Raw genomic sequence first — 27,656 nt, 5'->3', positions numbered from 1 at the left:
CCTGGAGAATCCCAGGGACAGAGGAGCCTGGTGGGCTGCTGTCTATGGGGTCGCACGGAGTGGGACACGACTGAAGCGACTTAGCAGCAGCAGCAGCAGCTGAAGCTGGAATGCCAATACTTTGGCCACCTGCTGCAAAGAACTGACTCATTAGAAAACACGCTGATGCTAGGAAAGACTGAAGGCAAGTGTAGAAGGAGGCAGCAGAATTTGAGATGGTTACATGGCATCACCAACTCAATGGACATGAATTTGAGCAAGTTCCAGGAAATGGTAAAGGACAGAGGAGCCTGGTGTGCTGCAGTCCATAGTGTCGCCAAGAGTTGGACACAACTTAGCGACTGTACGACAAGTTAGACACAGAGTCGCTAAAGGTAAAGCAATTAAGACCTTATTTGTCACCAACAGAAATCACACCTATTTTTTTGTAATCACATTACAGTTGTCAAAGCTGTCTAAACACTTTTTACACTGATTGATGCTTAGAAACTGTGGTGGTTATTAGACTCTAACCCACTATATTTTGGATTGATTTTTAAATATTTTGATTAACTTTATTTCAATAAAATTTGTCTCCACTGTAATCCTGTGTGGTTTATTCTAAGCACGGAGGAATATTATTCTATAAGAAGGCTCCATAGGCTTAGATTGCCAAAGACATTCATAATGTAAATAGATTAAGAATCTCTAGTTATAAAGAAAGAGAAACAAAATAGAGGTCAGAGATAGCCAACTAAATGGACTTCCCATATAGCTCAGCGGTAAAGTGTCTGCCTGCCATGCAGGAAATGGCAACCTACTCCAGTGTTCTTCCCTGGAAAATCCCACTGACAGAAATGCCTGGCAGGCTACAGTCCATGGAGTTGCAAAAGAGCCGGACATGACTTAACAACTAAACAACAACAACAACAGCAGCAGCTATTGTAAACTCTTTTTCTGACAGCACTGGTAAACTCAAAATACAAACTTAAAATGTACTTTAATCAATCCTACCTTAACATCAGTACCATCTGTAGGCATAAACTCTTCATATATATATGAGCCTGTTTTTCGTACATTGCTTTCTGGGGAGTAAACACTACTCCTACTGCCAATCTGAAAATAAAAGAAGTCTCTCAATGTAAAACCAAATTATTCTCCTCTTTATAAAATATTCTCTTTTACCATTTATTTCTATCATTGATATTCCAAAAATTGTTTTTAGTCTACAAATATTTAACAACACATTATGTAGTTGACACATTATTTCCTGCTATAACTTAAATAGCATAAAAATACAATGAACACTTAGAACAGTGTTTCTAAGATTCAACCATATTGCTGAAGGTAACTCTGCTTTGTCATTACTATAGAATTTTCCTCTGTATAAACATTCATTTGCCTATAATATATATCTAGGCTGTTTTCTAAGGTTTGGCTAGTAAAGCAATGTTGCTTCAAATGTTCTTCTAAACATCCCTGTGACAAGTATGCGCAGGAGTGTTCTGTGGCGTATACTCAAAGTGAGACCACTAGTGATAGAGTACGCTCACATTCAACTTACAAAATAATGCCAAAGCCTTTTAAAACCATTTTTAATTAATTAGAGTCTCTCCAGCAATGTGTAGGTGCGCCCACTTATCTATAATTATCTACAACTCGGTATTGTCAGACTTAATATTTGCCATCCTAATGGACGTAGAACACGTACCTCGGTGTGTTGCTGCTTTGCATTTCCATGACTGCTTATGAGTACATGTGCACTTTTTTTTTTTTAAGACCTTTATTAACAGGTGCTTGCAGTTTGACTTTTTTTTTTTTAAATCAAGCTGTAAACTTTTATTACAAATTAAAAATGAGGTTCTTAAAAATCTCAACTTGACCAGATATGAAACAATTTAAAAACCTTTAAAGGTGTATTGAGAAAAAACAGGCTTTTTTTTTTTTTAAACACGTTTGTCATTACCAGAAAGAGACGTCTTTAGTTAAAAATAATAAAAACCCCATGCTGCATAAATAATGCAGATAGTTCTAGTTATCTGGTCAACAGGCAAAAAGCAAGCACTTAAGGTCTTCAGCTCCAATCTTTTGTTCATTTCTTATTGCTGGAATTTCATGTTCATTTCTTCTTGTTGGATGACTAAACCGGATGATGGTAGAGATGGTAAACCGGCATTTACTCAGCCCCGCCCTGCTCAGCCTCGGGAGCGGACGAAATCTCCGCTGGTGGATCGGCTGCTTTTGTCTCTTTGCCGTCTTGTGGTTTAGGGTTTTCTGGGCGTCTGCGTTGGTAATTGAAGTTGCAGCGGTACCAACGTTGAGGTGGCTGCTGACCTTGGGTCTCATCTCCATGGTTTTCCTTTGCTTCATTGCTGTCCTCTCTGGGCCCCTATGGAATACGTGGTCTGTAGCCCCGATACATATTCTGTCTCACTGGTCTACCTTGTTCTCCTGCACCCTGGTTGTCAGCACCCTCCATCACTTCTCCCTGCACAGGAGGGCTGGAGTACTGTGGTCCACGCCCATAGGGTCTCCGCATGTAGTAAGGTGGGAACCTCTGCCTGCGGTAGGTAGGGCCGGCGCTGTTGGGCCTGGCCTTTGGGAGCGCTCTCTGATCCCTCATTTTTTTCCCCACTCTCACTATTCTGGTAATTCTGCTGGTAATTGAGTGGAGGACCCCTGCGACGTGGATAGCGTCTATAATGGTTACGGTCTGCTGCGTATTTACTGCCTTGAACTGGAACTCCACCAGGTCCTGTAACATTTGCTGCCTCCGCACCCTTTCCTCCTTCAATAACATCAAACTCCAGTCTCTCCAACTCCTACACTGCGAAGGTACTTCCTGGGGTTATTCTTCTTTATGGCAGTCTGGTGTACAAATACATCTTCCTTGGTGTCATTCCTGTTGATGAAACCATATCCGTTTCTTACATTGAACCATTTTACTGTTCCCAAAACCTTCGTTGCGATGACCTTCTTGTCCCCGCTGGCAGGCGCCGCCAATGTGAGGCCTCCCAGGCTGCCACTCCCTGCGCCGCTGCCCGTCCTGCTGGGCTTGGTGTCAGCAGCGCTGAGGGCCGGGGAGGCGCGGCGCGCGGGGGGGGAGGCGGGGGTCTCGGCTTCGCTGCTCATAGTTGCGGTGATGGTGACTTGGGCCGGCTGCGGCAGCTGCGGCTCCTCCCTGGGTGTGATGGTAACTAGGCCGGCGGTGGGGCAGCTCATGGCTCTCTAGGGTCCGCTCTCCGCTCCCGCTCGAACTCACATGTGCACTTTTAATACTGAGTGAGTGAGCGAGTGAGTGAAGTTTTGCGACCCCGTGGACTGTGGCCCCCCAGTCTCCTCCGTCCATGGGATTCTCCAGGCAAGAATACTGGAGTGGGTTGCCATCTCCTTCTCCAGGGTTTAATACCGCCATACTGCTAAGTTATATTTTAGAAGAAATATTGCGATAACAACGTCTGGGCTTATGCTCGTTTCCCAACTACCTCAATCTTTTTGATCTTGCTGATTCAAAAAGTAATTTAATGTCATTATCTTTTGGACTTGATTTACTTTTTTTATTATGGGTGCAATTTTGAGCATACTTTCATGTATTATTTTTTCTAGGAACTATTCATTTGTAGGCCATTTTTCTAAAAAAAATGCTGATCTTTACCTGAAATTCTCATATGATAGATTCATAAATGGAAGGCAGAAAGAAGATCTAGTAACTTTCTTGGTATTTTGTACGTAAATTTAATAACTAAAATGATGCCTTGTTTCTCTAATGATGACATTAATTTATCTCTCAATGATACATTCTTAAACATAGTTTTACTAAATACTTGATTACTTTTAGTAAAATTTATGCAACAATGTATAAAGAACAGTAGTCACTAGGCTAACAAAAGTTTACCTTTCGAAAAAGTCTTTGACTTCCACCACCAGCAGAGGTTGGATAATAAATGTAAACATTGTGATCTTCTGCACTGACTGGCTTTTCTACAAATGGCTTTTGGAAAACTTCCCCATTTACTTCTACATGATCTTCCCCTTCAATCAGATTGCATTCTATAAATCAAACATAATAGCAAGAAAAAAGTTACATACTGCTTAGTACCTAGATATAATATAACCACAATATTATTATTGAGGACTTGTTCTCTAGAACAGAGGTTACAGAGAAACCGAACTGTGGATGATGCACTGATTTGTGTGTGTGTGGCTGCGCCAGGTCTTCGGCCACACGCGGGCCTCCTCTCTCAGCTGGCTTCTCCTGTGGTGGAGCACGGCTCCGGGTGTGTGGGCTTCGGCAGCTGCAGTGTCTGGGCTCAGGAGTTGCGGCACACAGGCTTAGTCGCTCTGTGGCACGTGGAACCTTCCTGTACCCGGGATCAAGCCCTTGACTCCTGCGTTGGCAGGGAGATTATTTACCAATGGACTACCAGGGGAGTCCTTGATTTGATTTTAATTAAAAATATTTATGCAAATGTATACCAGCATTTATTATCTATGATGACATAAGGAACTATATTCTTCAAAAACCTAATGGACCTGCTATAATGCTGGTATCTGGGTTTTAATCAAAGTTGCTCTAATGTACAATATGGTCACTAAAACTCCCCCAAAATACTGTTATCAGAACATTCAATATTAAAACAAATAAGCATTTACCTTGCCCTTTTACACTATGTGTAACTTACATGCTATGCTGTAAATAAGCAGGAAAATGAAGCAAAAGGTACTTTAAAATATTAATATTTCAAAATTCTTACTCATTAGAAATTTAGTTGTGGCATACTAGCATGAAGTTTCTAACACTTAATTCAACTGTTATACACTCACTTACCCCAATCAATACAAATTTATTATGTAAAAATTCTTCCTTATGATTCTCATGTATCAAATACAGACCCAATAAATATATGATATACACCTCCTAGTTATAGTTAGCCTTCTAGCTCATAATGTCCCATTTTAATTGAAATTTAATTGCCTATTTGGATCATTGAAAAAAATTGAATAGAATGCATAAGTTGTTTAAATTCTATTTAATTATAGAGGAGAGTGGCTCAGAAGTCTTTGGTAAGAGACTTTTAAAAGAGAGATTGTTTAAAATCTCTTACTCTTACCTTTAGGATTATTTGGGTCACGGTTCAAAATTGCATAACGAGGAAGCAAAATACCTTCAGCTTGAAGAATACTATACACTTCTCTCCTGAAGGAAAAAGAGAATACCCTTATTGTTTTGCTAATGTTTCATGATAAGTATATTACTGTACTATTCATAAAGTATATTACTACTTTTCTACCACTAAAAAAGTCATGTATATAGTCTTTCTTTATAAGTAAACAAATGTCATTTAAAATACTGAAGAAATGTATTCTAAGGAAATATTCAGTAATATTAGAATAAAAGTGTATGCACAAAACTTTCTGTGGCATATTAAAATACTAATTTTTAAAAGAGGGAATATAAATGTATAAAACAGAAACAGCTAATTAAAGTTGCTATATCACAGTGACAAAATATCACCTAAAGTATTAAAAATCTTATATTCAAAAAATATTTAATGACATGGAAAAATGTTTATGGTCTTTAAAGAGAACACTGATTCTAATTCTGTAAAATGTGAGTGCATGTATATATTGCTTTCTAAATTTCTGAAAAAATATGGTAGATACAGTGGCAGGGTTAAATTAAATGCCTTTCTTCATTTTCTAAATTTCTCAAAATGAATGGAGACACATATGCACTCCCACATAAATTTACATTTGTAATATATAGACATCTATTAATATGAAAACCTCGGAAAAATGTTATAAAATTTCAGATATTAATAATATTGCTAAGAAAGGAAAAAAAATAGAAAAAAACTATAAGACCTTATACTTTATATAGCATTTTCTTATATATAACCTCTTACTGTAATGCTAACACAGAATAAAATAGAATGCTAGTGAAATTATAAGGGTAGCCATTAATAGCATCAATTAAATGCAATATATGCATTTGTGTTTTACAATTTCTCTTAAATATCTATGCTTTTGATCTGTTAAATGAATTGCTAAGATACATAGGAACATATTTCTCAAAATGGTTCCACTTTACCATAGTTTCATCTATAAAACTGGATACAAATATTTATTACTAAGTATTATTTCAAAGATACCACAAATTTACATATATATATATATACACATATATATATATACACACACACACATAAAAGCACTGGTACCATGCCAGCTTAGGTAGATACTAAATAAATGTTGATTTCCCTCCCTTACTTCAGCCAACTTAACCACTCACCTATCTTGTATGAGATACTGCATATTCAAGTCATTGATTACAAATGGATTCCTGAGTTTGGCATAGGCAACTGCTTTGTCCAGTGGAAATCCTAAGAATACATATTATTAACATATTCTGTACAATCTCAAGATAAGTTGACATCTCTAACTTAATCAACTTTAATTTATGCCACATCCCATAAAAGACTAATTTCATTATGCATATACCTGTTTTTTATAAGACACAGAATAATAAACACATAAAACTTGATTTATCTTGTACTATTAAATAAATCTTATTTGTTCTTAATTTGATTGGTAAGGCACAGCAAGCCAGTAGTTATGTAACTCCATTTAGAGTACTGATATGTTTAGTTGATGCTTCAAAGTCAGCTGATAGAAGGTAAGACTACCTCATACACAAACAGAAATCTATACATAAATAACACAATTGCATTACAATCATCTGGTGGTCTTTTTTAAAAAGTTTATGTGACTCCTCACTAAAGATATTTTGATGCTATACACACAAATTAGCTGATAATTCAAAAACTGAGGCATCTTTAAAAACAGCAAAAGAAAAAATTAATTTATATTCAACAGACATGCTCTAAATATAAAATATATGAGAACATGCTTGCTGTTATTGATACTAGGTCAATGTTAACACACCAGAAATTAAGTTCTTAAAATTTCTAGACTTTGGTAAAATTACTAATTACAATGAAAAATCAAAAAGCAGATATAATAAGAGATTTTAAATTATTTTAATGGTTATATTTCACTTTCTGTATTGACACTAAAAGACTCCGATTCTATTCATCAACATGTATGATTAAGAATGGCAGGATATGAGAACTTAAAAGCATAAACTAGGGTTCAAATCCTAACTCTATCTTTCATTAGCTGTGTGACCTTGGGCAAGTTTATTTCACATCTCTAAGTCTCCAATTCCCAGCTGTAAAGGAATATTTTAACAGTCTTACCTAGAAAGGTCTTTGGGAAATCAAATAAAATAGTCCATATCAAACATTTATTACAGTATCTGGCATAATAAATATTCAATAAATGTTAACTTATTATTCCCTAAGTAACAATATTTTAATATACATCTTTTCTAAGGAAAAGGGTAACAGTCAGCAGGCACACATGGTATTTAACTATAGTGTGCTGCAGTGTATCTGTGAAGACACGATTTTGTAGCATTATCAGAATAGTTGAGAGAGGAAGTGTTAAACCTGAAGTTAAAAAAAAACAAAACTATGGTTAGTTAAAAAAAAATTTATTTCTAAATTAACATTTAAATACTCTATACCAAGAATCACTTGGCCACAAATCACAGACCCTTCCAGTATTATGACTAAGAATTCATCACTTAATGTAAAGATATCACAATGTCTATGGTTTGAAGCCTTCTAACAGAATTCAGGAAATAAGAAAACCCTATATAGTCATTACCCTGCTTTTGCTGCTGTTAGAGAGACAGCATACGGGATATGACCTTAGGTAGCAGCTAGATTTTATAAGCAAATAACTAATTTTTACTTAATAAATATGAAGAACCATGTGATAGTAAGAGAAGAACACCTTACCCTCCAGGTTAAGCAAACTTTTAAGATTCTCTGAAATGAGTACCTTCAGTCTGAAAAGAAGACCAGGGCTTTGGCTTCTACATGAAATAATGAAAATCGATATATATCTCCTCTACGGGAATACAGTTTTAACCTGCTGCATCCCCTTATTGCTAAAGGCAATGCTTTTTAAACACCTAATTACAGTGAAACTTTAACACAACTGGAGGTCACATAGTTTGGTAACAAAAATGATTTAATGTGAATACATTTATTATATGAGTGCATATATTTTAGAGTTCTAAGTGAAAACTCAGATTCTTCGGTTATAAATTTTCAGATATACACTTAATAACTTTTGATTAGTGCACTTTGTCTGACTCTGTGACTGATGGACTGTAGCCCACCAGGCTCCTCTGTCCATGGGATTCTCCAGGCCAGAGTACTAGAGTGGGTTGCCATTCCCTTCTCCAGGAGATCTTCCCAACCCAGGGATCGAACCCAGGTCTCTGGCATTGCAGGCGGATTATTTACCATCAGAGCCACCAGGGAAGCCCAAACTATGAAGTAATACTTAAGCTTAATTGCTATTTCAGTGTGATTTATAAAAAACAGCAAACAAAATAAAAATTCAAATATTATGTTCTTAAGAGATAAAGTATGAATAAGTATAGGAGAAATGATAGATCATTTTCTGTATGGTAAAACATATTGGTTTATAATACTCAAAAATCAGTAATTTATTCCAAGAAACTTAAGAGTTGCAAACAAAGATATACATACAAAAGTTCATCACAACCCTATTTTTAATAGTAAAAACTGAAAAACCATCTTACTTTTAGGACATTGGTTAAGCATAATATATTACATCCACAGGATGATACATGATCATACCATGAAAAACTAGCTTTTTTGACGAATGAGATAAAAGGAGAAACCTGCTTGATGTAATTAGGTTAAAAATTAAATATACAATTACAAATACATTATAACATTAAATGTGTTTTTAAAAAATAAACACAGAAAAAAGACTGGAAATATATCAAAATGTTAATATCACTTATCTGTGAGACTAGGTGAGTTTAATTTTATTTTTCTATTTTATCTATTAGTTTTATAGTCAGAGAGAATGAAGAGGTTTCCCTCCCTGTTTTTTTAATACCTTTAGAATGAAAAGAAATAAGACAATCACACAAAGGCCAGTTTTCCACTGGTTCATTCAAAATAACATCCTCTTCAAATACTACTACTGTGATATATTTAAATAAGGAGATCCGTTCGAGAATTTCCTTCATTGGTTTGGATTTGGATTTCTTTGCCATGGAACATATTCCAACCACAATCTGCCTTTCCGGAGGCTAAAACAAAAAGAAAACAAAAATAAGGTTGACTTGATAACATCTCCAAAGTACAGCTATTTTAAATCTCTCTCATCAGTAGATAAAGCATGCAATGAATCAATAGAAGTGACAAATTAACCAAACGGACCTTTTTCAAGATTATATTGTTGTTACAAAAAAATAGGTTTATACAAAGGTCTGGAAAATTTTTTTTTGAGTTTCAGAACACCACTACAATTTTCATTTAGTTTTCAAACTTAAATACTTTTTTAAGTGGCTCAGGCATTTATTTGCCTTCTTCACACCAAAACAGAGCAAGGCCTAAAATAAAAAGGACAATGGGAGAGAGATAAAGAACTTTCTTCCCTAAAATAAGAAGTTCTCATTACAAAGCTATGCAGTGTTAAACTACTTTTGTAGATTGAATGTATGTTGATCACCAATAAAAACTTAAAAGGAAATTCTAGAGAAAGCCACACTGCTAAACAGAGGTGTCTATGCTCTTGACACCCAAATCTTCATACTCAACATAACTAGTTTACAGGGTTGCTCATCTCAAGCACCCTTGCGACAGCTCAAATGCCATGATTCAGCCTGAAATTTAAAATGCAGAATACAGAAGCAACTTATGAGGTTCTATAATTATTCAAGATTCATCCTAAGGTCTTTGCTTTGCATTCTATTTCAGGTCTTCTCTCTTCTGTATTTCATATGACATTATAATCTGGGCTCGAAAGTATTTCACTAGACTTTCTTATTATAAATCTAAAAGTAACACTGGATAACACATGAATTGTTCTTCATGCTTAGCACTGTTTGTTTATTGCCTCCTCTCACTCATGAAATTTAGAGTTCAAAATTGGTACTGGATTTGATGTTACCAAAGATTGTAAATCCTAACCTCCCTAGGATCTGCTTTCACTCTCTGATCATTCACTTTTATGTTCTTCTTCAATTCTTTCCTGATCAAAAGCCTTGACACATCGCATTATGATGTCCCTAATGTAGACTTCCCCAGTCAACAAGAGTACTCAACCTAACATCTTTGATATCTTAAAAACAGAACAATCCAGAACATATCATTTCCTCAACCTACTGGTCAAATGAACCAAATCAAGCTCCTCAGAAGTAACAACTATGCACCACCAATGTGAACTCAGTTTAATTAATACCAGTCTTCCAAGAACTATGCTAAACACTGAAGAGTTACATATATAGGAACTACCTGTCTTCAAGCGCTTTGAATCTAACAGGGAACACAGTAATACAGTTCATGATGATAATAGAAGTATAGACGTCAAAGTATAGAAGTAGTACTGATGAAGAAACATTCAAGTTCCTCACAGGAAAAAGAGCCAAGGAGAGGGAAAAGAACAAACAACATGAAATCTGAGGTTTTGAAGAATAAAAAATCATTCACAAGGTATCCAAAAAGGAGAGACATTTCATAGAGGTCAAGGAGTACTTAAAATAGTAGAGAGGCACAGGACAAGATGGAGTATGTGGGAAATAATCTGATATTGCCAAAACATAAAAGGCAGAAGAGAAGACAGACAAGTGCAGTTCTAGACATAGGAGAAATAAAAGTCCTTATATGGAAGAAGACGCGACATGATTTACCAGTGCTATTCTCAATGTGCTCAGAAGAACTCTAACAAAGAGGTAAGCGTAGCAGAGGCAGAATCAATAGTACTTTCCAGTCTAAGTCAGTCAGAGAAGCTCTCCTTTTATGTTACTGGACTTCAACATGAGACTTTAGATGAAGAAGTTTTAGCTGATATGAAGTTTGAAAATCATCGCTTTTTTCCTAGGGGTGAGATGTGGGGTGGGATAGATTTTAAACGGGTGACAGCCTGATTTTGCATTTCAAATATGTGTAACTGCACCGTGAAAGCTGTTACTAAATAACTATGACAATATTTGAAGTCATCTAATAACTATTTTTAGTACATTTTTACTACTTAAATCAAGTATAACACATTTTTGTTTTAAAATGAAATTCTCTTTTCAATTGGGAATATAAGAAAAACATATTTTAAGTTTGTATTTTAAATCAGTTCTATACATGTCAAGAGACAAAAATGATGAGCAATAAAAATGTTGAGCTAACTATAGCAAAATAAACATAATAAATGTTTAAGATTTGGTATGGTTTATACACATACAAACTCCCATAGATTCTTGAGGTAGTTTCTCCTAGCTACACAGTTTAGACTTCTGAATAGTTAATAGGGATATCTTCAGGTTAATAAGCACCACTTGTGTTGACAACATGGCAAACTTAATGAACTGGGTTAAGCTGTCTTCTTTAGGACCTTTATTCTTGATATATTTGTTATGTACTTCTGCTGCTCCTGCTAAGTCATGTCAGTCGTGTCCGACTCTGTGCGACCCCATAGAAGGCAGCCCACCAGGCTCCCCCGTCCCTGGGATTCTCCAGGCAAGAACACTGGAGTGGGTTGCCATTTCCTTCTCCAATGCATGAAAGTGAAAAGTGAAAGTGAAGTTGCTCAGTCGTGTCCAACTCTTAGCAACCCCATGGACTGCAGCCCACCAGGCTCCTCCGTCCATAGGATTTTCCAGGCAAGAGTACGGGAGTGGGGTGCCATTGCCTTCTCCGGAACTCTTTTCACTTATGGCCCTGATTACTCTTTGTCCTTGTCACTTTTTCTCCCCAGCCCTGTGTTATACAAGGCATACCACTGAAAGATACTAAAATAGTCATTATGAAACAACTTAGAAATGTGACCTCTAATTGTCTTCCTGAAGCACTATAGAGTCAATAGTGTTACTAATGAAACACAGTACGTTTTTTCAGTTTAAAAATTTCCAAATTCAATGTTGGAAAAAAAAAAGTCTTCCCTGTTTAAGACAATGATATCAATTCCCCTTCACAGTGATCAGTAAAAAGCTTATTGGTCTTCAAGCAAACACTTACAGACTCATCTTCCTCCTCCTCATCTTCATCTGCATGGTGGAAGAAGTGTCGATAATTTCCAGCGTTTATTTCTGTATCTTCAGGTCCAACAAAGAATCTGGGGGCTTCACTCATTTTTATTTCATTTGACATAAATATAATTTAAACGTGCTATGCTAAAACTGTTCCTAAATACACAGTACCTGAAAAAAGCATTCTCTCTATACTAACTGACACATGGGTCTGTTGCAGCTTGTTTCTGCTTATACAATCACTTGAACGTGTGATGACAGTTAGTTGGCAAGTGTTCATTTGTTCTCAGATATCATTACTTCATTGTTGATGCAATTTAAAAGACAAAGATAGTGAGGCTACTTCTTCAGTGAGTTGATATGGCAATCCTTTTACCTAAAAGGCAATGAAAAAATTAATTTTGGAGACTGTACTTCAAAAATACTCAAGTAAAAATAACTTTGACATTTGTAAAATCATTACCAATAACTTGATTTACAAATGAAAAGATACTTTCTCTCATAAATTTGAGAAATTTATACTCTCATCTTCAATATACATACTGAATATTTGACAAAGATGATACAAGATAACAAGATTAAAAAAAAGACTACACTAAATTCCTCAAGTCTAAAAATGCCTAATGAATTAAGAGAAAATTACTCAAATTATAACAAAATCATAAAAAGACAAATCCCTCTGGACACAGTGTAGTAATATCTGAAGAGCATGGCAAAAAACAGATGAAATATAATGCAGGCTTAAAAACGACTGACAACTATATAACAATCTAAAATTACATTAAATAAATTTCTAAAAGGCTTCAATTTGTAAAAGTTCAATCTGCAAACAGGTTTTTTGGGAACCATAACCATTCTGCATTTTGGTCTCATATATAAATCAACAAAACAATATTAGAACGAAAACAAGATTTCATTATAACAGCAGCTCTTAAACTTTTAGCGCCAAAAACTCTTTTGCAATACTGTATAATAACTATAAATGAAATACAACCTTTAAAAATTGTGAATCACTGTATTGTATACTTGGGTGGACTCAGGGAGTTGGTAATGGACAGGGAGGCCTGGAGTGCTGCAGTTCATGGGGTCGAAAAGAGTCGGACACGACTGAGTGACTGAACTGAACTGAACTTACATAATTGTTGGTTAATCACTAAGTCATGTCCAACTCTTCTGCAATCCCATTGACTGTAATCCACCATATTCCTCTGTCCATGGGATTTCCCAGGGAAGGATACTGGAGTGGGTTGTCATTTCCTTCTCCATAGAATCTTCCCACACAGGGATCAAGCCTCCGTCTCCTGCACTGGATTCTTTACCACTGAGTCAAAGGGGAAGACCTAACTTACATATTATGTCAACTATACCTCAATTTATAAAAGTTTAAAGTAAAAAATAAAGCCTAAAAAGATAAAGATCTTTGGCAAATCTACTAAAATCTATGAATCTTCTCAGAAAAAAATGCACATGTACACTAAATTCTGCAAGCAACTGCATGTGATTGACAGAACATCCAAACTTTTCCACAAGAACTGATGCCCATGAACATCAGTTTAAGAACTATCATAACAGTGATATAACCACAAAATATTCCTTAGCAAAGCTGTTTACATGTACTCGGTTCCTTGGTTATGTTAAAACTAAAAACTACCAAGATGAAATTACTGGATTAAATATTCTTAAGAGTTGAATGATAAGCTAGCTAGAATTGCAAACCATAATGCCAAAAGTCCTATTCCTAAAGGTCTAATTCCAGTTTAATTGGTGATTCCCTATGAAACATTAAAACTAGTTTACCTAGCCAGATTTGCCTTTATCCACCTTTAAAACTGTAACTACATTGTTATGAAATTTTAAAGTTTGTGATTAAAGAATAAAAGCTGAAATAATTCACTGTATATATCAGTGCTTTTTATTCCTATTTCCCTTGCACTGTTTCATGTATAAAAGATGTGTGCTGAAAACAAACAAAAGAAAGTTTCCAACTGTAAAACTTGGAGGTAAGTTGATCTCAGTTTTCTTTTCTATCAAAAGGCAAACATTTTTGGTTTCTTTTTACTTTTTTACTCCTCCTATCCATCTAAAACTAGTCTAATATTTACTAACAGAAAGGGCATGCATTTTAGAGTCAAGATATACCTATTTAAATCTTTCATTAAATGACAAACAGATTATGCTAGTTTCTCTAAGTCAGTTTCTTCATCTATAAAAAAAGGGAGTATCATAAAACCCTGTACTTTTGTGAACAGTAAGTAAATGTTTGGTATAGACTAAGCACTCAAACTTTTGCTTCCACAGGCACTCTACAAACTACGCTCCTTACTAACATAACATGAAAACCGAACAGAATGAATATTGCCCATTATTTATGGATGTAAATCTATTCAACAAATAACTTTTAACCTATTGTAGAGAAGGTACAGTATTAGATGTGGCAATACAAAGTAAACATGAACCTTTTTCTTAAGGAGCTTAAGGTCTAGAAGGAAGACAGCCAAGTAGATTAACATTTTCTGTTTTAATGTGGTAAGTGCACCAACAAAGCTGGACAATAGAAATATGCAATAAGGTCTCTATTCACCTGAGGAGGCAACAAAGAGAGCTTTTTATCAGTACATATAAAAGCATGTTCACTTATATATACATACATGTATGCAAGTATGTATATGCTGCTGCTGCTGTGTCGCTTTAGTCGTGTCCGACTCTGTGCGACCCCATAGACGGCAGCCCACCAGGCTCCCCCGTCCCTGGGATTCTCCAGGCAAGAACACTGGAGTGGGTTACCATTTCCTTCTCCAATGCATGAAAGTGAAAAGTGAAAGTGAAGTCGCTCAGTCGTGTCCGACTCTAGCGACCCCTTGGACTGCAGCCTACCAGGCTCCTCCATCCATGGGATTTTCCAGACAAAAGTACTGAAGTGGGGTGCCATTGCCTCCTCCGAGTATGTATATATGTACACACTTTATGGCATTACTTTAAAATTGTACTTTTTTCCTAATTTAGCTACTCTAATGAAGCAATAAAAATCCTGTTCTACAGGCAGAGTTGAAAATTAATTTTCAAAATTAATTAGTGTCCATCATGAAAAGTCTAGAGTACATAAAAATGAAATTTTAGAGATCAATAATACCATGACCCAGTGGCGGAACTACTAAATGTAGTTTTTAGTTATGGAATTACTGGGTTGTATTTACTACTAGTCCCTTTACAATATATTTTCCCAAATGTTTGAGCTACTTTATACATGTATTATGTGTGAGTAGAAATATGCTTTTGGAGAAAAATGTGTATCCTGTACATTTCTTCCAAGAGTATTAATTAATGATTTATTTGTCCCCTTCTCTTCGCTTAAATTGTCTTCAACACTGCTTCAAGTATATAAATGTATGTCCCCCATCTTATTATGAGTTTAGGTCTGAATGTCTCATTCACTCATTTGGAGAGAGACAACACACAAATCAACAAATAAATGTATGTTAGGAAGACCTCAGTAATATTTGAATAGAAATCTGAATTAAATGAGGAAACCAGTCATGGAGTTATATGATAAGAGCATTCCAGGTAAGAAACAAACTATAAAGGTCCTAAAACAGATAAATACTTGGCGTATTTCCCATGACCAAGGAAAAGTAAGGAGACCATTGCAGCTGGAGCAGAGCAAGAAAATAAAGAAAAAATGGCAGGAAATACAGTTGGAAAAGTAACTAGGATGCATACAGAGGACTGAGAAACCACAGTGACAGTTTTCAATTTTATTAAATGTGACTGGATTTAAGAGAATGGGAGAAGTAGAGGCAAGATATACTGACAATTCTTTAGAAGGGCTTTGCTATAAAGGTAGGCAAAGGCCTTCTTTTTTGTTTCTCTTTTGATATCTGAACGATACTTACAAATACCAGAAATGGACTGAACAGGCTAGTGGTTAAAAGTGTGGATTCTGGAGCCAAAAAGACTTGATGGTGAATCTTAATTCCAGCAGCTGTGTGACCGTGAGCAAGTTAATTAACCTCTCAGAGCCTCAGTAAATTGTACCTATCTTTCAAGTCGTTTGACAGATTAAGTTATATTTTAAAAGGTTTTATATCCCACTGCTCAGGCAATATTCCATACCAATTTTATCCAAACATTTGGGAGAAGGGCCCAGGCACTTTTATGGCTCCTCAGATTCTAATGTGCAGCTGACTTTGAGAACCAGTGTACAACTCAAAAAAAGAAGGGGGAGTGTAGGACAATGGAAGCACACAGTAAGCAAAACATGTGTTTGCGCCGTATGAGAGCATGCTATTATTATAGGAAATCTGATGATCTGCTAAAAACAGAAGTGATGAAGAAGAGCCTTGTCTTCTTGATGCTTGGCACATCAAACATCAAGTACCTAACAAACCTTTCCTTAACAATTGCCAAGATTTTTTCTCTGAATCATTCACTTTGACCTTTGGTCACCTGCAACCTTGGCATTATTTAACTGTTTTGGTTACGTATATCCCATGATAAGCTTCAAGAGAATGAGCATTTATTCAACATTGCTATCTGGTAAGTAATATGTTAACCCAGAGCCTCCCAAGACATAGCCTCATCATGAATCAATACTTCAAGCATATGCCCAAAAAATTGCCTCAGCATTTTTGGCACCTGGAACCCCCTGGCCAGTTGCCTCCAACACTGCTCTCTCAGTTTTTCCTGGAAACATTGCACAAACACTATCATTTTCTATGCATGCTCTAACAAGAAAGAAAGTTTGGAAGCAGTTATGACTTTGTGATTTAGCAACTATTCTCAGCAATCCTAGGATTAGAGATATTTTCCTCATTTGATAAATGCTTGCAGTACATAAATGTCCATCATTATAAATGAGGTTCACATGAAGCATAGAAAGTTCAAGAAATTCAACTGTAATCACACAATCAATAAGAGTTGTAAAAACAAATCAAATCCAGGTCCAAAGACCGTCATAAACACTTTAGGGGAAAATCAGGACTCCATAGTCCTTATCACAGCATTACACATACTTAATAAATACTTAGAAAACTAAAAGTATGAAATAAATCTATTTTTTGTTCCCCCTACCCAGTGGAAGGTAAAATGAAGCACAAGATGAGATCGCATGGACATGACAGGAGATCCAAGACATTCTAAATGAATTGCTATTTCACCTGAATCCCTGATAAACCAAATATAGCATATGCATTTACGCATTATAGAGTATTTCAATCAACCTACATCCTCTGTCATAAATCCCAAAACATGTAACTGTTTGACTTTAAAGACATTATATTATACAAATATCAGAGTTGAGCCTTTCCCATTTTTAAGATTCTTTCTATAGCAATAGTCCCATAAAGGACTGGCTACATCAGAATTACCTGGGAATATCTGTAAAAACCACAGTTACTAGATCTACCACAAATCTTCTGCAGAAGCATTTCTTAACCAGATAACCTATATTTTAGCAAATCAATGTACAGCCAGATTTGGTAATCTGTTTATTTTGTGCAAAACACAAATACCTCTTAAGGCTGACTTCTAAATTTGAAATTAGTACGTGCTACTGAAGTATCCACACTCAAAAGCATTGGTTCTCAAACTCTATATTGCGTTGCAATCACTTGGAGGGCTTGGTAAACCACTAAACTAAGAGCCTGGAAGTCACACCCCTGCTGCTGCTGCTGCTGCTAAGTCGCTTCATCGTGTCGGACTCTGTGCGACCCCATAGACGGCAGCTCACCAGGCTTCCCTGTCCCTGGGATTCTCAAGGCAAGAACACTAGAATGGGTTGCCATTTCCTTCTCCAATGCATAAGAGTGAAAAGTGAAAGTGAAGTCGCTCAGTCGTGTCCGACTCTCAGCGACCCCATGGACTGTAGCCCACCAGGCTCCTCCATCCATGGGATTTTCCAGGCAAGAGTACTGGAGTGGGGTGCCACTGCCTTTTCTGAGTCACACCCCTGCCAACCCTCAAATACACATCAGCACCCTCTCCCATCCTTTATGCTCCATAGCATTCTGGATCTATGTTAATGTTTACACTAGAGTTATGATTTTCTTCCCCAGCTTTTTGTGAAAATTTTCAAATATTCAGAGAAATTGAAAGAACAGCTTACTATAAACTCCTATATACCCACCACTGGACTCAACAACGGCTCTACCATCTAAGCTGTTGACATCAACACATGTCACCTCTAAATACTTTAGTATGCATCTCCTAAAAGCAAGGGCATGCTCTTCAGTTCACTTCAGTCGCTCAATCGTGTCCGACTCTTTGCGACTCCATGAATCGCAGCACGCCAGACCTCCCTGTCCATCACCAACTCCCGGAGTTCACTCAGACTCACGTCCATCGAGTCAGTGATGCCATCCAGCCATCTCATCCCCTGTCGTCCCCTTCTTCTCCTGCCCCCAATCCCTCCCAGCATCAGAGTCTTTTCCAATGAGTCAACTCTTCGCATGAGGTGGCCAAAGTACTGCAGTTTCAGCTTTAGCATCATTCCTTCCAAAGAAATCATTACATAACCACAATATCATTTCCACGTAAGAAAATCAATGGTTCTACCGCACTGTTCAAATGTAGTTGAATGGATGCTTTTAAAGAACAAAGATGTCATCTATATAGTCCCAGTACTTTTACATAGCATTTATTTGTGTGAAATTAATGTTCCACCAATAAATAAGTGTTCCACCAATTGCTAAATTTAACACCCTCACAACAACTACCCTGCAAGTCAGGAGTTTAAAACTTAAACAGCAAGCTTTGATTTGATACAATCTGCACCTTCTGCCCAACCATTTAATCACTTGCTTTAAACAAGGCCAAGTAAATTATTTTGGCTTCTGAATTATTTAATTCTGCCTCAGAATAGTAAAGCTCCATGAAAACAGCTTGTGTCGGTCGTCAGACACAAATAGAAATCTCAAATATTTTTCTTAGCAATACTTTCAGCTACTGAGAACATTAGTGAAGAAACTGGAAGCCACGACGCATACTGGTAGGACAAAGGTAATGTAATAGTTAAAAAAAATTCAGATTGTTGAAGTCTGAAAAGCCGGCTTTTCAATACAGGTTCGAACGTTTACTAGCAGCAAAAATTTACTAGGGCAAGTTAAGTGAGGCTTAGAGATGAGCCTTAGTTCCTACCTCTGTCAAATGAGAATAACAGTCTAATTCACCTCATGGAATCGTTCAGAGAAGTTCACAAGAAAAGACGTAAAGCACTTGGGACACTCAAGAACTCAGTGAATTGCAGCTATCTTTTTTTAATTGGCTTGAAACCAAACCTTTATTTTTCACGCGGAATTTTCAGCAGCGAAGCAAAACCCTGTCCCACTGCAGAGCTAAGGTCAGCAGGGAGGCTTCCTACTTGCACAGCTAAGCTTCCCCGCACGCGGACGCCGAGGCTGCGTTCTGCACGGACTGCAAAGGTCGCAGGCGCCAGGAAGCCGCGCAGAACCTGGTCCGGGGTCCCCAGCCTCCGCCCCTTCTCCCTCGGAAGCGCGCGGGGTCGCCACCCTCTCCCAACCGGTTCGGCGCGACAGGGACCCGCAGCCTCCTCTGCGGAGGAGGACGGGGCTTTGGTCTCCTCAAGCGGGGTGGAGGGAGGAGGCGAGGGGCAGAGGGACGAAGACTGAAGAGGGAAAGGGAAAACAGCCGTTCTCCACCTCCCCTCCCCATACTCGAGATTGCCGACTCTGGTGGAACGAAACCGCCAGACCCTCGCTAGTGCCCTTCGAGCTAAGGTGAGACCTCCGTTATCTCAAAAGCCCAGAAGAGGGAAGGAATGGAGGAGGAGGAAGTCGCGGAGGAAAAATGAAGACGCCGAAGGATCCCTTCCAGGCTGTGACGGCCACTCCTCCACACCCGGGCCGCCTTTCTCTCTGGCCACACGCCCCGCGGAGGAGCGGCAGCCAGAGCTTTTAAACAGCTGCCCTGCGGCGGCCGCAAACCTCTGGGGACTAGGCTCCGCATCTCGATTCTCCTCAGTTCTCGCCCCGCCCCCCCTGCTCCCCGCACCTGCCACGGCTGCGGTCATCACGCGAACTGCAGATGTCCGAGTCCATTCAGGGGCTCCATGCCCCCCTTTAATCCCGGGGGAGCGGGGGTTGGGGGGCGGTCAGGATTGAGGCGCCCGTCAAAGAAGACTCCAGCTGCTAGCGGGAACGTGGGTCTCCTCTCCTCAGCAGCAGCTGAATGGCCCACAAAGAGGTACCGAAGGTACTACCGCACTTCGCGAAGCCCGGTCACGCCTCTTCCCCTCCCTCTCCGGGTCTCACACAGAAACCTCCCCGGGCGGAACGATTTCCGGCAAGAGCCAAACGATCCGCGCCTAACCTTTTCTGACCGCGTCTCCGAGACACCCGCCCCCCCGGCAGAAACACGCCCTTTGTAAACCACCACGCGGATAGTTCCGCTTCCGGCAGCACCACAAAAGTCGCGAGAGGAAGCTTAAATCTTGACGGTAGCCTTTTGGACCACGGTGAGTGGTCGTCTTAGTGTGCTCTCACAGCTGCTGATCGTTTTAAAATGAGGCGAGACCTGACTAATTTCAAAGCCGGGAGAGGCGACCAGTTTAAAGAAGGGTTTAATTGGCTTTATGGAGATTGCGCAGGCGCCCTTGGGGCGGGAGGCCCTGTTTGGGGCGTTACGCTGCCGCCGCCCGCCGAGCGGCCAAGGGGCGAGTTCCGTTGTCGGGCTGAGGGAGGCGCCTACCCTAGATAAAATTATTGGAGGAATTAAGTAATAAGTATTAACAGGAGTATTCACTGGTTTCATTTAATGTTTTACCAGGGACAAAGTGTAAAAAAAATATATATATATAACCAGATTGAACCCTGAGTTTTACTTAACGGGTCATTTTCTTGCTTACGCTAAATTTAGGTGGACCTTGCCCCAGAGTTAGTTAACAAGTAACCAGAACGCTCTGGGAATGCACAAAGTGGCATCTGAAACTGGGAGCAAACTCGGAAGTTGAGTGTGGCATTTGGCTGAAAGGAAAGGATTCTCTTCCCCCCAGCCCCCCTTATCCTGGTTGTCGTTTCAGCAGATATTTCCCGGTTTTGCCGCAGATCAAAAATCTGCGGGGAGAGCAATGCGAGCTAACAGGAGAATCTTGTCCTTTTGTTTTAAAAGAAAATTACACCTCTGTGGGTTTTCTTTTAAATTACTGTGTCTGAACCAAAATGGGAAAATAGTTTTTAAAAAATTTCATTTCTCACACGTGGCTTCATTTGCATACGGAGATGAAGGCGTTTTTAAGTGAAATTTGCACGCTGAAGCGAAGCAGATTATAGGGAAGTGTCTTGTGTAATTGGATTTCCCAGTCGTTTTCGTTACATAAAATTGTGGTCTTCCGATTTTTCAGAGATTAAAATAGAGTAATGCAGGAATAAAATTAATGATCCCAAGTAAAATGCTCATTGAAATATTACAGATTTTAAGTTTTAAAGTTGAAACTCGTGCATATTATAACCTTTTAGAGGCTTAAATTAGGTGGTCCTGATGGGTTTTGCCCTAGGTGAAACACAGTTAAATCCTAATTTTATTTAAAGTGGTACTTAACTGCCTGTGTTGCCCACAAGATAAAATTATTAAAGGAATTAAGTAATAAGTATTTGCACTTAACAGAAGTATTCACTGGTTTCATTTAATGTTTTACCAGGGACAAAGTGTAAAAAATAATCAGATTTGACCCTGACAGTTCATCAATTAGGAATTGTAATCAGACAGCTTTATTGCCTTTTCTTACTCCTAGGTATTTCAACACACAAGCAATTATTTGTCAAAGAATTCTTGAAAATATGAGCATATCCAAAAAAAAAGGTGTAATGTAATCTTCATCTTTATAACTCAAGCCACCTAATTCTCCCTTGTAAACGATTTCTTTCCTTAATAATATTTGCAAACAGACATTTTGTTTATATTTGTTCTGAGTATTACAGCTTAAAGCCATTTTCTCAAATTAACTGCTGGGATGGTTTCTAGGGACCAAGTAGTGAATGTACTTTCGAGAAGGGAAAAATTATTAGTTCTTTTAAGTTTCATCAATAAGTAAATAGCAAACATGCGCAGGAAACTTTTAGCCTTCCTCTTGGACTTCCTTGGTGACTCAGACAGTAAAGAATCTACCTGCAATGCAGGAGACCCGGGTTCCATTTCTGGTTGGGAAGAACTGGAGAAGGGACTAGCTACCCACTCCAGCATTCTGCTGGGAGAATCCCGTGGACAGAGGACACTGGTGGGCTACAGCCCATGGCGTTGCAAAGAGGCGGACAGGACTGAGTGACGAACACTGCCACTCAGAAGGCTCTACTTTTTGTGAACTAATTTTTCTTTCTTATGCATTTCTGTTTCTTCTTGTCGTCTGTCTTTACGGACAGAACAGTATTAAATATTATGGATGATAAATACTTAAACATTTTAACAGTAATTATATATTGCTGTACCATATGCAAAGAGCATTTCAAATCCATTATCTCATTGGTCTTTATAATTGTGAAAAAGAAAGGATAAGTAATATTTCTGTTTTGTCACACATGGATACTGAGACTTAGGTAACTGTTGCATGCTGGAAATTTTGACTCCTAAAAGCCTTACCTTTTTAGATAGGCCCTTTCTGAAGTGAAGTAATTGTCACCTTTGAAACCTGTGCTCTTTTTATATTAATGCTACCTCTCCAGTCAGGAAATGCAAGTAATTCTTGTTCATTTACAAATAGTTGAATAGCCATTGTGTCCCTATAAAAGTCGCCTTGTAGATTTTCTAACAGAAGCCTGAACCAAGTATCAATGTTATGAAAGCTGAGGATGAGAAATAATTAAATTAGTGGGGGAGAGGGGTTGAGGTTGGAAAAACATGAAATTTGAAACAACAGAGACCAAGGTTTAAATGTCAATGGATGGGCTCACTCTATTGCCTTGAGGAAAGTGGACAATCTCTCTGAAGCTACGTTTTTTTATCTCTAAAATGTATGCAAAATTACTACCTACCCCTTAGGATGTTGTGAGGATCATCACAGTGTAGTACCATATACATGTTTGCAGCTGTTTTTAAAATTTGCTTTTGTGGTTATTTTTAAAAATTAATTTTAAAAAATTGTTTCCCATCTATATAGTTTTGGCTTTTCTAGATGTCATAAAAAGAGCAGCATGTAGTATGTTTGTAGCCTTTTGTGTCTGGGTTTCACTTAGTCCAATAATTTTGAGGTTCGTCCCTATTAAATATATTTGTAGTCCCTTTTTGCTGAGGGGTATTCCACTATGTGGATCTACCACAATTTGTTTATCCATTCACTTGTTGATGAGCATTTAGATTGTTTTTAGGTTTTGGCTGTTACGAATAAACATTCTAGAAATATTCACATACAGATTTTTGTGTGGACATGTACTTTCATTTCTCTTAAGTTAAAGCTGTTTTCCAACATGTTTACACCATTTTTTATTCTTACCAGCAGTGCTTTGCATGCTTGGTAGTACTTAGTATTGGCAGATTTTTTTTTTTTTTTTTTTTTTTGCCATTTTGATGGATTTGTAGTGGTATCTTATTGTGATTGAGAGCTTCCCAGGTGGCTCAGTGGTAAAGAATACATCTGCAAGTGCAGGAGATGCAGGTTCGATCTCTTGTCTGGGAAGACCCCCTGCAGAAGGAAATGGCAACCCACTCCAATATTCTTGCCTGGAAAAACCCCATAGACTGAGGCGCCTGGCAGACTGCAGTCCATGGGGTCACAAAGAGTCAGACACGACTTAACACCTGAACAGCAGCAAAAACTTGTGGTTTTAATTTGTGTTTTTCATTGCATAATGGTGTTGAATGTCTTTACATGTTATCTGCTAACCATATCTTCTTTGACGAAGTGTCTGTTCACATCACTTTAAAATTTGGATTGTTTGCTTTCTTATTATTGGGCTTTGATAGTTCTTTATAGATTCTGGACCCACTTTTTTTAATTATATATGTGTATCGCAAATATTTTCTCCCAGCTGTGATTACTCTGTTTTCTTAACAGTATTTTAAAAAGAACATAAGTTTAATTTTTTTCTTTTACGGGTGGTTCTTTATGTTTGCTATCTGAAGTCATTGTCTAACTTAAGCTTACAAAAATTTTCTCTTTTACTGTCTTCTAGAAATTCTCAACCTTTAGTTTTTACATTTAGATCTGTAAACCATCGTGAATAATTTTAATTTCTTTGTATGGTGCAAGGCGTTTGTTGAGATTCATCTTTTTTAATGTGGATGTTTAGTTAGTTGCTTCAGCATCATTTGTTGTAAACATTACTCTTTCTCTGTTGAGTTACCTTGCCACCTATGTAAAAAAATCAGTACATACCATTTCTCTGTAGCTGTATCTCTGGATACTATTCTGTTCCATAGATTGATGGCTATCATTTTGCCAGTACCACCGGGTCTTGATTACAATAGCAATAAGTATGTCTTGAAACAAGGTAATATACAAATTTTCAACTATGTTCTTGTTTTCCAAACTTGTTTTAGCTATTGTGAGTCATCTGGTTTTCCATATTGATTTTTTTTATTATTATTATTTTTGTCCGTGCCACAAGGCATGCAGGATCTTAGTTCCCTGACCAGGAATTTGACATACCCCCAGCACCACTGGACTAACATGTCAATTTTAGAATCAGCTTGTCGATTTCTACAAAAGAGCTTGTGGGTTTCTGTTTGCATTGCATTGATTCTGTAAATCAATTTGGGGAGAATTGACATCTTAGTAAGTTTATACAGCTTTTTTCATTGTTAGGGTGGGGAGTGATCTTTTTTCCCACCAGGCAGAAGCCTGTAGAAGAATTCTTTAATGCTATTTACTTCCATTGTTGAATATTATAATTTACCAGTCAATTTCAATCTAAATTAACCCCTTGAGGTCTTTTTTTCTTATCTGGAAAATGGGATATTGTATGGGGTTCCTTTGAGTGCTGTTTTAAAGTATTTTTAGTCGAGATCTAATTTTTCATTGTGTGATGTGGTATATTTAATTTTTCAAAAATCTTTTCTCTTTCCCTACTTGAAGATTAAATATATTTTACTATCCTTTTCTATAATTGTGTGAAAGAATAGAAATAATAGAATAATGAAACAGAATAGAAATAATGAAATAAACTGACTCTCCTGTTAATAATAATTGGTCTTTCAAATTAGAGAGTCAGTCTTATTTCCTGAACATTTTGGAAATTAGAAATACATGGCATCAAGAATGATGTGTTAAAGAAGTGTAAAAATTAATTTTACTAAGAGAAAATGAAATGGAATGCCTTTTTCTTCTGCGAAATTACCACCTGCCTTATTTTCTGTATTTAGGAAGTGCTTAGGAAAGAGATTGGAGAAGGAAATGGCAACCCACTCCAGTGTCCTTGCCTGGAGAATCCCAGGGACTGCGGAGCTTGGTGGGCTGCTGTCTGTGGGGTCGCACAGAGTCGGACACGACTGAAGCGACTTAGCAGCAGCAGCAGCAGCAGTAGGAAAGAGATGCAAGAAAATGACCTGATAGGTGCTTTTTGTTATACACGTAGAGAACTTAGTATTAACTTGTTTTCTGCCAGGTTTCTTTAGTTCCAGTTAAAGAAATGCTGGAAACTTTTAGCCTGTACCTCTAGTTCAGTTCAGTTCAGTTCAGTCCAGTTGCTTCATCGTGTCCGACTCTTCGCGACCCCATGAATCGCAGCACGCCAGGCCTCCCTGTCCATCACCAACTCCCGGAGTTCACCCAGACTCACGTCCATCGAGTCAGTGATGCCATCCAGCCATCTCATCCTCTGTCGTCCCCTTCTCCTCCTGCCCCTAATCCCTCCCAGCATCAGAGTCTTTTCCAATGAGTCAACTCTTCGCATGAGGTGGCCAAAGTACTGGAGTTTCAGCTTCAGCGTCATTCCCTCCAAAGAAATCCCAGGGCTGATCTCCTTCAGAATGGACTGGCTGGATCTCCTTGCAGTCCAAGGGACTCTCAAGAGTCTTCTCCAACACCACAGTTCAAAAGCATCAATTCTTTGGCACTCAGCCTTCTTCACAGTCCAACTCTCACATCCATACATGACCACAGGAAAAACCATAGCCTTGACTAGACGAACCTTTGTTGGCAAAGTAATGTCTCTGCTTTTGAATATACTATCCAGGTTGGTCATCACTTTCCTTCCAAGGGGCAAGCGTCTTCTAATTTCATGGCTGCAGTCACCATCCGCAGTGATCTTGGAGCCCAAAAAAACAAAGTCTGACACTGTTTCCCCTGTTTCCCCATCCATTTCCCATGAAGTGATGGGACCGGATGCCATGATCTTCGTTTTCTGAACGTTGAGCCTTAAGCCAACTTTTTCACTCTCCACTTTCACTTTCATCAAGAGGCTTTTTAGTTCCTCTTCACTTTCTGCCATAAGGGTGGTGTCATCTGCATATCTGAGGTTATTGATATTTCTCCTGGCAATCTTGATTCCAGCTTGTGTTTCTTCCAGTCCAGTGTTTCTCATGATGTACTCTGCATATAAGTTAAATAAGCAGGGTGACAATATACAGCCTTGACGGACTCCTTTTCCTATTTGGAACCAGTCTGTTGTTCCATGTCCAGTTCTAACTGTTGCTTCCTGACCTGCATATAGGTTTCTCAAGAGGTAAGTCAGGTGGTCTGGTATTCCCATCTCTTTCAGAATTTTCCACAGTTGATTGTGATCCACACAGTCAAAGGCTTTGGCATAGTCAATAAAGCAGAAATAGATGTTTTTCTGGAACTCTTTTGCTTTTTCCATGATCCAGTGGATGTTGGCAATTTGATCTCTGGTTCCTCTGCCTTTTCTAAAACCAGCTTGAACATCAGGAAGTTCACGGTTCACGTATTGCTGAAGCCTGGCTTGGAGAATTTTGAGCATTACTGTACCTCTAAGTGACTTATAATATCAGTGTTATTAGTCTACAACCTTTTCTTAATCTCTGAAAATTTAATAAATCTAATTTGTGTTTACTTATTAGATGCCTAACTCACAGTTGTCAAACTCTGTGCCAAGGCTTTCCAGGACATCATAGTAAATTCACAGGGTACCATGAAGTGTTTTAAACCTTCAAAGGAAACACAGCTGTATTCAACATCTATCAGATGTCTTGTGGACTACTAGTTGACAGTTTCAACATTAGGTCACACTCTTTCCTTTCTTCTACATCTTTGCAAAACTGGGTTTTGGATGTTGGCTGTGGTAATAATGCAAATACTGCATGAAAACCAGTATGGAGGAAGAAAAGAAGGTGACAGTGTTTAATCTGATTCCCAGGTTTCAGAAGTGTAACACTGACCAGAGGTGCATGCATACCGTTAGTAAGAAACTAGAGTTACCTCAACACTATATACTGAATATTTTATTCCTCCAAAATTCATATGTTAAAGTTCTAAGCCCTAATGAGATGGTATTAGTAGGTGGTGCCTTTGGTAGGTGATTAGATCCTGAGGGTAGACCTCTCAGGAATGGAATAAGTGTCTTTCTAGAAGAGAACTCTGAGAGCTCCTGAACCCCTTCTACCATGTGAGGATATAGCAAAGATGCCATTTATGAAACAGGAAGCA

At 38.1% G+C, this 27,656-nt stretch overlaps 2 protein-coding genes and 1 pseudogene across 2 annotated transcripts in view; 1 reads left to right on the top strand and 2 right to left on the bottom strand.

The window, feature by feature from the left end:
• Positions 1-20,357, bottom strand: part of PPIP5K2 (diphosphoinositol pentakisphosphate kinase 2) — an 83,093-nt gene extending 62,736 nt beyond the window's left edge. Inside the window, 7 exon segments of the mRNA XM_070373187.1 lie at positions 994-1,095; positions 3,875-4,029; positions 5,091-5,176; positions 6,272-6,362; positions 8,986-9,181; positions 12,102-12,488; positions 20,117-20,357. Of these exon segments, the coding sequence (XP_070229288.1) occupies positions 994-1,095; positions 3,875-4,029; positions 5,091-5,176; positions 6,272-6,362; positions 8,986-9,181; positions 12,102-12,233 (762 nt within the window). The 5' untranslated portion in view covers positions 12,234-12,488; positions 20,117-20,357.
• Positions 1,937-3,111, bottom strand: LOC102275098 (Y-box-binding protein 1 pseudogene; annotated as a pseudogene).
• Positions 20,358-20,436: 79 nt separating the features above from the next.
• The window catches only part of GIN1 (gypsy retrotransposon integrase 1), a 30,083-nt gene continuing 22,863 nt past the window's right edge, over positions 20,437-27,656 (top strand). Inside the window, exon 1 of the mRNA XM_005889804.3 lies at positions 20,437-20,579. The gene's annotated coding sequence lies outside the window, so the exon portion shown is untranslated. The remainder of the gene's footprint in view (positions 20,580-27,656) is intronic.

The sequence above is a fragment of the Bos mutus genome, chromosome 7 (assembly GCF_027580195.1).
Source record: "Bos mutus isolate GX-2022 chromosome 7, NWIPB_WYAK_1.1, whole genome shotgun sequence".
Classification (NCBI taxonomy): Eukaryota; Metazoa; Chordata; class Mammalia; order Artiodactyla; family Bovidae; genus Bos; species Bos mutus.
This window is presented reverse-complemented; position numbering and strand designations above follow the sequence as displayed.